At 36.9% G+C, this 11,791-nt stretch overlaps 2 protein-coding genes across 3 annotated transcripts; one reads left to right on the top strand and one right to left on the bottom strand.

Moving 5' to 3' along the window:
* Positions 1-903: 903 nt before the first annotated feature.
* Positions 904-7,530, bottom strand: LOC117996473 (SAC3 domain-containing protein 1). Of its 2 annotated transcripts, none has more exons than XM_034984531.2 (7): positions 7,308-7,530; positions 6,860-7,021; positions 6,046-6,210; positions 4,903-5,184; positions 4,009-4,146; positions 2,895-3,087; positions 904-1,985 (listed from the first exon to the last, which is right to left on the bottom strand). In XM_034984531.2, the coding sequence occupies exons 1-7, from the start codon at positions 7,418-7,420 to the stop codon at positions 1,911-1,913; spliced, it is 1,128 nt and encodes a 375-aa protein (XP_034840422.2). In that variant the 5' UTR covers positions 7,421-7,530; the 3' UTR covers positions 904-1,910. The 2 variants fall into 2 exon arrangements, with proteins under 2 accessions (XP_034840422.2, XP_069365568.1); XM_069509467.1 differs by having other exon boundaries at positions 7,304-7,412.
* Positions 7,528-11,755, top strand: LOC117996474 (uncharacterized). The gene is made up of 5 exons (XM_069509534.1): positions 7,528-7,580; positions 7,837-7,888; positions 9,508-9,663; positions 10,785-10,931; positions 11,577-11,755. Exons 1-5 carry the CDS (start codon positions 7,528-7,530, stop codon positions 11,736-11,738), a joined length of 570 nt encoding a protein of 189 aa, XP_069365635.1. The 3' UTR covers positions 11,739-11,755.
* Positions 11,756-11,791: the final 36 nt, after the last annotated feature.

Here is an 11,791-nt window from a genome sequence, read left to right on the forward strand (position 1 = left end):
GTGATGGCAGCTTTAGACAAGCAGGTAGTCACAAACCATACGCCTAGTGAGACCGCCCCATTACCTGTTATGTGATTGTCGTATACATAGGCGGCCACCTTTCGCTATACACAAATCAGTCTGTGATTTTTATTTATGAATATTATCAAATGGCTAATAATTATGCAACTCTTTAAAAAGGAGTTATTGGGGCCGATTCTCTTGTACACAATCTCTAAACTAAACTAAATTAACAGGTCTAAATCTAGTGCTTTCCTTTTCCGCAAGCAACATTATGAAAGGGATAGCAATAGATTTAGACGTGATATTTTAGTTTAGTTTAGAATTTGTGTACAAAGGAATTAGCCACATTGGCGCCGATTCTGTTGTCTTTCTCTAAACTAAATTTGGAGTATCTGCATCTTTCTCTTTTTAATATTGCTAAAAAAGGACGGAACATGAATTTTACATTTAAAGACTCTAAAATTTTAGAGCACGCTACAAATTGAGACAATAGGCTCGTGACTGGCAGCTAAAGTCACAAGGTTTGACAGCTCTAAATCAAATTTAAACTTGTCAAACTGTGTCTGTCCTTTTCATATTATATTAGTAAGAAGAGGATGTGAATGCTCTAAAATTTTGTTGTGTTCAGAATCAGTACCATTGTGTTGTTTAAACGTTGTTAGCACACTGATGCATTCGCACGCAATATGCGTTGATGTCGTACGCATTAACGTGATTATTGTTTCGTTGCCGCGTGCGAATCGGTGTACTAAAGGCGTAGCTATAACAACACTGGCCGATTCTGTTATACACAATCTCTAAACTAAAATGGTAGAATAATAAAATCTAAATGAATTGCTATTCCTTTCATTATGGTCCCTGTGGAAATGGATAGCACGAATATTTAACCTGTTAATTTAGTTTCTTAGAGATTGTGTACAACAGAATTAGCCACAATATTAGCGGCATCATTTCGGAACGGTTAATTTTTAAGGACTGTCCCGTGGACGTAAAAATGTTGGTCGCCCTAGTAATTAATATTCGTAAAATGTATGCACGAGGCCCTTTTGTTATATTTAATTGAATTAATGCGTCGTGAGGCCCATACAATACAAAACGTTTAGATAGATTTTGTTGTCAAATGTAATTAGTAGTGCGTAATTAGGCGAATTTTCGTATGTAAATAAATAAAGGATTCCTTTATACACCTTGATGTTTTATTTGACCGCCCCCGCGCTAACGCGGTGCGGGATAGCGCGTGTGACGTGCGGGTGTGCGGGGCGTCCCCCCGCCTCATACCGCGATTGCCTCGACCTGTCGCCTACCTACTATAGATTCTACAATAAACTGTAAGGCCACGCTCACTTTGTACTCGTTTTCGTACGACCCTCGGTCGTGCGAACACGTACGAAAACACACGAAAGATCCCCATTCTTCAAGTACTATGGGAGCGCTTACACTGGACACAAGTTAATCATACATAGTGTTAAGATGAAAACCACTTTGATATACTTTAACATATATTTTAATCACTGTTTCTTATTTAATTAATTTACAAGTCGGTACAATGATCTATTCATATTCCAAGCGTCCCATAGTCTAGAGTCTATGCCAAATCCATCGACTCTTAGCAAACGTCAGAGCGTTAGGGCGTATCCAGACTATAACCGATTCACATAACACACAATCCACCTAACAATAGGTAGGTACGTGTTCGCACGACCGAATTTCGTACGAAAACGTATGCAAAGTGAACGCGCCATATTGATAACAAACGATAGCCTTCGATAAAATATAGAACACTATAACAATTGAGATCAAAAGTTCTTTAAAGTAAATAATATTTATCTTATAAATAAAAACAAAAAATCTACAGTTCTTCAAAAGTGAGATAAACGTCGTAGACAATCACTTATCTCTGCTCGAAATCAAACTGTATACGATAGTACCTCTTCCAATTCTAGTTGTAGTACTTTGGCTTGCAAATGTTTCGTTGGCTGATGCTGAAAAATAGACAAATGGATTTACTCTTTCTCTTATCTTCTAAATATATAAAAAGAAAAGGTGACTGACTGACTGACTGATCTATCCACGCACAGCTCAAACTACAGGACGGATCGGGCTGAAATTTGGCATGCAGATAGCTATTATGGCGTAGGTATCCGCTAAGAATGGATTTTTGAAAATTCAACCCCTAAGGGGGTTGGAGTTCGAAATTTGTAAAGTCCACGCGAACGAAGTCGCGGGCATAAGCTAGTCCATACTAATATTGTAAAAACAAAAGTGTCTGTCAGTTTGTCTATCTACTAGCTTTTCAAAAAGATTAACTGATTTTAACGAAATTTAGTAGGTACAGAGATAGCTTGAATCCCGGGGACGAACATAGGCTACTTTTCATTTCAGAAAATCGATAAGTTCGCTCGGGATTTTTGAAAATCTAAATACACGCGGACGAAGTCGTGGATCGAAGGATTCCGTGTCATTGTACACGAAACAGCATTTTTTTTGTTATTTATGTAAATGTATGTTTTTACCACCTGCAGCCCATAATGCACACAAGTGGTCCGCACTTTCTCGTAGCTGTTGAGAGCTAATTTATCAACAAATTAAAATAAATCAACTAAGTATAATTACCTGTTGACTTTCAATGAAAGTGGTCTTATTGAAGCAAACCCCGTGTTTCTCTTGGAGCACCTGCAGCCCCTAATGCACACAAGTGGCCCGCGCTTTCTCGTACCTGTTGAGGGCTGATGTATCAACTAAGTATAATTACCTGTTGACTTTCAATGAAACTGGTCTTATTGAAGCAAACCCCGTGTTTCTCTTGGAGCACCTGCAGCCCCTAATGCACACAAGTGGCCCGCGCTTTCTCGTACCTGTTGAGGGCTGATGTATCAACTAAGTATAATTACCTGTTGACTTTCAATGAAACTGGTCTTATTGAAGCAAACCCCGTGTTTCTCTTGGAGCACCTGCAGCTCGTAGTGCGCACAAGTGGCCCGCACTTCCTCGCAGCTGTTGAACCACAGCCAATCCTTCAGCACTTCGACGGGGACGGTCAGGTTCTTGCTGCTGTATCCATGGCTCATCACTTGCAGAGCTCGCCTGACATAACAAACCTTATTGAAATAATGCCGATTCTCTTGTACACAATCTCTAAACTAAACTTAATTAAAAGGTCTAAATCTAGTGCTATCCTTTTCCGCAAGCAACATTATGAAAGGGATGGCAATAGATTTAGATGTGTCATTTTAGTTTAGTTTAGAGATTGTGTACAACGGAATTAGCCACAAATATGCACTTTATTTTATACATTTTAGGGTGTATTTTTACTCAGCGGGATCCAACATCGTAGGAGACCCTAGTGGCAAATGATGACACAGCCTAAGGTGGAGCACGCTTCCCTCGAAGGTGCCTATTCTTTCTTGACATGAAGGTACACACAAAGTGGAGAGAAAAACTGATACCGGAAGGGCGTTCCTTACCTCATTTCTAATCCGAACCGCTAAGATTTGGAACACCCTTCCAGCATCAGTTTTCCCCTCCAATTATAATATGGGTACCTTCAAGTCACAGAGAATTCAGCTCTTAGAGTACGCATATACATGGCTTTGCATGAAACAAAATCGTAAAATGTTGGCGGGGGACAGGGGAGAATGCTTTGTTGTGATTGGTGGACTTAAAAGTCACGTAATCAAAACAATGTGCGGAATGAGGGTACCGAACGGACGTGGGCCGACTTTTATGCTAAGCAAGTGCCTATAAGCTTGGCGAGCGGGGGTGTTCGGCTATTAAGCGTCTATAGGTATATTCTTGACAAGCGCAATCTTGCCTAGAAGATTGCCTATTCACGCGTAGCTCGGTATTCCGAGCAAGTCCTGGAAAATTAACAAAATAAAAATCTATTTTATTCCTATTAATAGCGTAACTATTTTTGGTCCAACCCGAGAATTGAACCAAGAACCTCATCATCTGTAGTCGAACATGCTAACCACTAGCCCAATAGGGCAGTCCAAAGTGGCTTACCTCTGTATGGTCGGCAGAGACAAGCACAGCGCGGCGTAGGTGAGAGGGCACAACCGTTTCGCCAGCCTCAGTGTTCTTATATAGTTGCCATTCTTATTTGCTATCGCTATGTCATATGCTAGTTTTAGTGCAGGTGCCCTGAAAATAATCCAAAGTATAAGTAAGATAATGCCGGCGACTTTGCCCGCGTGGATTTAGGTTTTTTAAAAATCCCGTGGGAGCTCTTTGATTTTCCGGAATAAAAGTGCTAAGCTATCTCTGTACCAAGTTTCATCAAAATCGGGTAAACTGTTGGACCCTGAAAAGCTAGTAGATAGACAAACACACTTTTGCATTTATAATATTTCTGATTTTTAAAAACCTAAAACCACGCCTACGAAGTCGCGGGCATCATCTAGTAGAAGATTTAGAATTAGCATAATATTTTTATAGGTAACTAATGTTTTACTAATATCAAAATAAGAGTTATTGAAACTGGACGAAACTAAGGGTTTCTTGTTTTAATATGGAACCCTAAAAAAGACGAAAACAATGCTACAGTGCTTGCAATTCACGAAGGCGAGTGAACTTTACTTGTGGTCACGTCGTTTACACGGGTTTGCGTAAGTGTGCATGCATGTCGGACCAATCAGTCGCGAGCAAGCGCTCGCAAACGCACACATTTACTTGACATTACTTATAAGTGGCGTGCAGGTCATAGAGGCATAAATGCACTGCTTACCCCAGTTGTAATAGCTCAATGCATATTTTTCATTATGACCTGCCAGTAAATAGGTTCCTAGCTAACTAATGCTTACCCTGGCTTCAAACACTGTGCACGCCACTTAATTACCGATCCGAGTTAAACACAAGCATGAGCCACTCGCCGTCGTGAAATGCAAAAACTATACTAACCTTTTCACATATTTAGGTAATCTCAAATACCTATACAAAGGATGTATATCATTCAAATTGCAAATTATATACAGACTTTCAATCAGTATCCTATCACAGGACAGCTCTGGCCTGACTTTGCAAATGTCCAATGAGTTGAGACTGTCTATTATCGAGTCAATATCATCGCCTTCCTCTGGTTTGTGCAACACGTCACAGCAGTTGAGGAACCATTTCATACACTGTAGTAGATCTTTTTTGTTTAGCACTGGAACAAATTCATTTGATGGATGATCACTTAATCTGAAAGAAGATATGTATTTATAACGCTAGCAATAACAAAGACAGGTGATAGTACCTACTTACTGATGGTTACTGATAAGATAACACAAAAAAACGCGAAAAAATAAATAAAAAGTCCGGTATTTTTGAAAAGTTCGCAATGTATTGCAAATAAAACATCTGACTGACGCTTCAGATCAAGGCGTAGTTGGTTGGGTATTATACCACGGAGTCAATACCGTGTCGTAGGCGGGGCATTGACCTCGAGTTTTGCACGCTATACATTGCGGGTATGAATAAACCTATATCACTAAAACTACAAGAATAAAGCAAAAAAAAGTATTGAATTGTGTTTTGGTATGAAGTATAAATAATAGTGCTAAGTTTTTGTGAATTTGTGGTTACCATCATTAAAAAAAATTAAAATGTGTTCATGAACAAAAAATTTGTATTTTCAACTTTTATTTTCAACTAGTACCTAAGACTACTATATCGAGTGGGATATCATATGAAAGGGCTTTACCTGTACATTCTAAAACAGATTTTTATTTATTTTTATTATGGATAATATTTTTTGAATTATAGTGCAAAATGTCGAAAAAATACGACTGTAATACGGAACCCTCATTGCGCGAGTCTGACTCGCACTTGGCCGGTTTTTTAAAACATCTAGCTTGCTGAGATGTTACAGACATTATCTAACACCTTGTAATGTATATTTATTTAAACAAATAAACTTCTGGCAACTTCTTTGGCCGCGACTTAAGAATCATCATGACTATAATCAACCCATCACCGGTCCACTATTGAGCATGGATCTCCACACAGGATGTAATAGTAGAGAGCCGGCGATGGGTTGATGATGATGATGATGATACCTACCTGTAACCATAATAAACATAGAACCTAATCATAGGTTCAAGCAGCACCACACACTGCTCCGGCAACAACCTTTGTATGGTCATGTCTTGTCTCACCGCTCTCAGCCGATCGTTCAGGAAGTCATACTTTACTGACAATTTTTTTACATCTTTTCGTTTTGGTACTCTGAAAATGATTTTTTTTTAATTTATTTATTTATGGATTAGTGTTGGCTACAATCAGACCTGGTGGCAAGTGATGATGCAGCCTAAGATTGAGCGCGCTTGCCTAGAAGATGCCTATTCTCTTGTCTTGAAGGTACCCATATTATAATTGGAGGGGAAAACTGATGTTGGAAGATAGTTCCAAATCTTAGCGGTTCAAATTAGAAATGAGGAGGCAAATCGCTTCGTATGTATCCATGGAATTTCGACTACGTACGGCAGACCTTGGCGATGCCTTGCGGTAAGATAGTAGAAAGGTGACGGAGGAACCAGGTTGAAAAGTTCTTCGGCACAAATAATTTGGTTTAGGCACAGAAATCGTAATAGTTCCTTTCAGATACAGAAGGCTTACTTGACAAAGACTTACAAATGCAACAACCGACCATCAAAAAGTGTAATTTGTTACCTATTTTGAATCATCATCGTCATTCATCATTATTCATCATCATTCGATATCATTTGAGTTTGAGTTTTATAAATTGTAACAAAAGAATAAACCCCACCTTTGGTTTCTACACGGCATCGGTACAGCTTTACCGGAAGACCAGAAATTGAGAAATGATAAAATTCCAAACTCCTGCCGGGAATCGAATTCTTGAATAGGTACTTACTCTAATAACAAATAGTGTACAGTGTCAGAGAGCACTGGGAAAGGTCTCAGCAGCCGAGGCACGACCATGTTGGAGTCAGCTGCTGACCGGCAGTAGCTCTTCACCAGTTTATGACCTGACGTGGTCACTTCCAGTACATGGACTAGTTTCTCTTTTGTTCGCCTTAAAAATTGATAGCAGACATTTTAAATTAATATTCTAATATTTCAATCACCATGCCCATTTGTGATCACTTGTTTGGTGGATGTTTTCTATGTATTTTTGTAAACATTTGGTTATATTTTTATTTTCTTGTACCTTATTTTTTTTAATATTAGGTTTATGATTACTTTTAAAGTAGAATAGCAATATCTTTCATTCAAAATAAAGATTTCATCATTTCACACACTTTACTAAAATCATTGTGAGTTTACCAGTTTACTAAAGAAAAAGATGTTTATTTACATACAAAGTAACCTCTTCAGGTGGACACATTTCCATACAGATTCCTTGCGTACATTTTCTCGTTTCAATATTATTATCGTCCAAAAGATTATCAGGGACAATGCCTTTCGTAGACATTTTTACAAAAAATATTAATTAACCATAACCATAACAATAAAATTTGAAAAAATTGTTTTCTTTTATTGTGATTTTTGATGTGACACTTGACAGCTCTAGCACTTGTTATGCCATTTGCCAACCATTTTCCAAATGTTTCCAACGTTTCCACCTTGGCACAGTATACAGTCAAAACAGGTAACATTGAAATAATATAGCACGAGTTTTTAGATACCATTTATCTAGACAAAAATAGGGTGAATGAAAGTAGATAAATAGATATTTTCATTTAAAAAATAATTGCGCCTAAAAACCCGCTAAAAAAAGTCATTTGCTACAGAGTTCAGGACTTCCTTCGAAAGCTTTCTGGCTTCGCGCTTTATAAAAACTCTAGGGGGTAGGTCTGGTATAATATAGTGTGTTATCTATGGGGGTAGGACGGTAGGACTGTGGGTAGGACAGACAAGACTGCGTGGGATCCAGTCACCGGTACCTAGATTATTATAATTATTAATCCTACTAGCTTACGATTAAAGCATCGCCCGTTGGCTTCGTCGCAGCAATAATCGAAAAGCACAGATTAATAGGATGCTCCAAAAGGAAACGGAATTGAGGGGTTTAAAAATAATTATTATGCACGATTTCACTTTGCCGTGCTGCGAAAATAACAATAGGCAGATATTATATTGCACAATTCATTTAAATCGCATTAAGCTTTGTATAAATTCATCAAAAATAAATTAAAATTAATAGAGATCAGCGATATCAGATATCATTGTGATTTGTCCCAACTTCCCGAGGATTTTATAAGTATTAAAATCACATTAAAATAAGCGTTGTGCAAAACACGCATTAGTTTTATTTCATTATTTCAAAGCACTTGGGCAAGCTGTTGGGTAAAGTAAATTAAAAATATGATTAATATTTTTCATTTTTTTGTTTTACTCTCAGGCATTTCAATTTTCGTTACATATTGTGTAAGTATTTAAACTTACAAATTATTTATATGTTTAATTTAATAAATAAACAGTACCTAACATAAAACACATAAATCAACAATAATTAATAAACATCTAAATGACATAAAAAATTTTTACAAAAAAAATAAAAACCGACTTCGTTACATAAACACTAAAAATTGAAAAATAATTTAATTTATTACCGAATATATTATGTATACAAGAGTTAATATAGTTCCCTAATAATACTTTTTGGTGCCGGTGCCAATTAGCTTTAGCTGCGCGAATCGTCTAGACTTCATATTTTTATGGGACTCCACAATGGCACCTCATTGGCACCGACCCCAAAAAATATTATTATGGAACTATATTAACTCTTGTATACATAATATATTCGGTAATAAATTAAATTATTTTTCAATTTTTAGTGTTTATGTAACGAAGTCGGTTTTTATTTTTTTTGTAAAAATTTTTTATTTCACAATTTTTAGTGGCCCCATGAAATTATGCTATGACTGGTTAAAAATCTACTGTTTACTAAGCTATTACACTGATCGCGAGCAATTTACTCTTATCCGTTGAGGAGTTCCAGTATCTATCTTCGAAGATGTTCATCAGATCTTCACCAAATTGAAATGGGACCAACTTTGAAGTATACCCTTTCAAACAAAAAAAGAATTTTCAAAATCGGTCCAGGCGTTTTTGAGTAATCGGGGAACATACATAAAAAATAAAAAAAAAAAAAAAAAAAAAAAAAAAAAAAAAATTCCGACGAATTGAGAACCTCCTCCTTTTTTTGAAGTCGGTTAAAAATCGATTTTGTTGTCGTAGTCTCTTCGAGAGGCCGAGGGACAAAAGAGTCAGTAAACTATATTTTCTCTCTCACATTTTTACTTATTAGTTACTAGCTTATTTACCCCCTTAGGGGTTGAGTTTTAAAAAATGTCTACGTCATAACAGCTATCTGCATGCCAAACAGCCCGATCCATCCAGTAGTTTGAGCTGTGCGTTAATATATCAGTCAGCTTTTCCTTTTATAGTAGGTATGTATTTAGATTACTATGAACTTTCGAACATAATAAAATATTTTAATAATTCACTACAACGGTTTAAAGATGTTGCAGTAAAGTAATATATTTTTTTAAACAGGGAGTGCAGTTCATTCCCGAGAGAGTAAAGGTGGTTTATGTGAATGAGAAATACTTTCACAACTACACGTGGGCGGTTAAAAGATATGGGCGAAAGAGTGGTTACTACCTCAATATAGAGGCAACTATAAAAAAGGAATGGAATAATAATGTCACGGTATGTATTGTAGGCATGGCGACTGTTGAAACAGTGGACGGTTGTTACACTAATATTACATTTAATATACTTCATGATCAACCCATCACCGGCTCACTCCAGAGCACAGGTCTCCTCTCAGAGTGAGAAAGGTTTTGGCCATAGTATACCACGCTGGCCAAGTGCGGATTGGCAGACTTCACACACCTTTGAGAACATTATGGAGAACTCTTAGGCATGCAGGTTTCCTCACGATGTTTTCCTTCACCGTTAAAGCAAGTGATATTTAATTACTTGAAACGCACATAACTCCGAAAAGTTAGAGGTGCGTGCCCGGGATCGTACCACAGCTTTTTTATACTTTTATATAGCTTAATATACTTACTTATTGTATTTTATTCATTTACTAGTGTGTGCGATGAGATTTTCCATCATCATCATAGAACTTCTAAGAGTTGATTCACACTGACAGCGAATCAAAGAGAAGTTTGAATAATTTACTTAGTATAAGTCCCGCAAATTGCTATTGCGCTGGTACCATGTCTCATTAACATCGAAATTACGTCATTTTGACGTCAGCCAAAATAAAAATACCTATAGTAGGTACCATCAGCTCGAAACTACAGTCTAGTGCTGACGTCACTAAAATGGCGGCCACGCGCATTAGCAATTTGCGGGACTTATAATATACCTATATTCACTAGGTGTAGGTACGCGCTATGAGATTTCCAGTCATCATCATTTAACTTCTAAGAGTTTATTCACATTGACAGCGGTCAGCGAATCAAAGAGAAATTTGAAAAATTTACTTTTTTGACCTCTATCTCCAGTGTCCATCACGTAAAGCACAAACTATGGAGGAAAAAATCGCGAGATACATGAATCAGTTGCTTAACATTATTAAAATATTTACGTAACATAATATAATAGATATACAATGAAAAGGACAACTTATCTCTACTACTCACGAAGAAGAAGAAGAAGAATCTCTACTGGAAAGGTTTTTTCCAGCAGCCTTGAAATGGGGGAAAATTAATATCTATTAAAAGGTTTATCCTGTATAAGGCATTGCCATTTGAATCTTCCTGCCCGTGCGAAGCCGGACTGAGTCAGCTTAATTTATATTTTTTAAATTATTTTAGTTCAATTTGATATTCAACGAGTTTCTTCATAACGAGTACAGGCGTTCGTTTGTAGAACTGCATTACAAATTTTGTGATTTACTAAAAAATGAAAAATTCATCGGGCATAGAGTCCTAGAATATGGAATAAAATGTCCTCTCGTCGCCGTAAGTATATTTTTTTTCCATAATTTACTATAATTTGTCAATTCCGGTCCGGTCCGGTCAATTTCGGTTTGTTTAAAAGAACCCTTTGAAAATTGAAATACATTAGCTTGTTTTTCCGGAATAAATTGTGGGTTAACCTAAGTCCTCAATCGGGATACTATAGGTAAGTACATTATAAGTACCGCAAATTGCTAATTCGCTGGAACCATGTCTCATTAACATCGAAATGACGTCAGCCGAAATAGAAATATACCATCAGCTCGAAACTTCAGTCTAGTGCTGACGTCACTAAAATGGCGGACACACGAATCAGCAATTTGCGGGACTTATACTCATTACTGTCTCGATGAGTCTCATCGACACAGTAAGTAATAATTTCTTTGTAAGTACTACGAAGTAGATACTGCCGATTTGGACCAAAAAAATTAAAATAAAACGACAAGTCGTTTTTAATCATCTTAATTTATTTGGTCCATTTTAATTTTTTTTTGGTAAATTAGGATACGGTATAAAGAATTGACGAAACCGACGCGCTACGCGTACACGACTTCAACATGTACAAACAAAAATTATTTTTATTCTTTGTTGCGTTTTAATGACTTTTTATATAATTATGATAATTTTGAACTCCGTTTGAATTTTCAGGACACATATCGTTTCATGAATCTAACGATCCCCTTAGAGGAGTTCCCCAGCGTGTTTCCATACGAGCGAGCCCGTATCGATATTGAGTACACCATCACTAATACTAGCGAAAGTATGTCGAAGGTCTACCTGTATTGTACATTTAAGAAAATTCGTGTGTAATTAAAAACAATATTTTCATGTGTAGTGCTTCTTTCAGTTTAACAAGACCAAAT

Source organism: Maniola hyperantus, chromosome 3 (genome assembly GCF_902806685.2).
Source record: "Maniola hyperantus chromosome 3, iAphHyp1.2, whole genome shotgun sequence".
Taxonomy (NCBI): domain Eukaryota; kingdom Metazoa; phylum Arthropoda; class Insecta; order Lepidoptera; family Nymphalidae; genus Maniola; species Maniola hyperantus.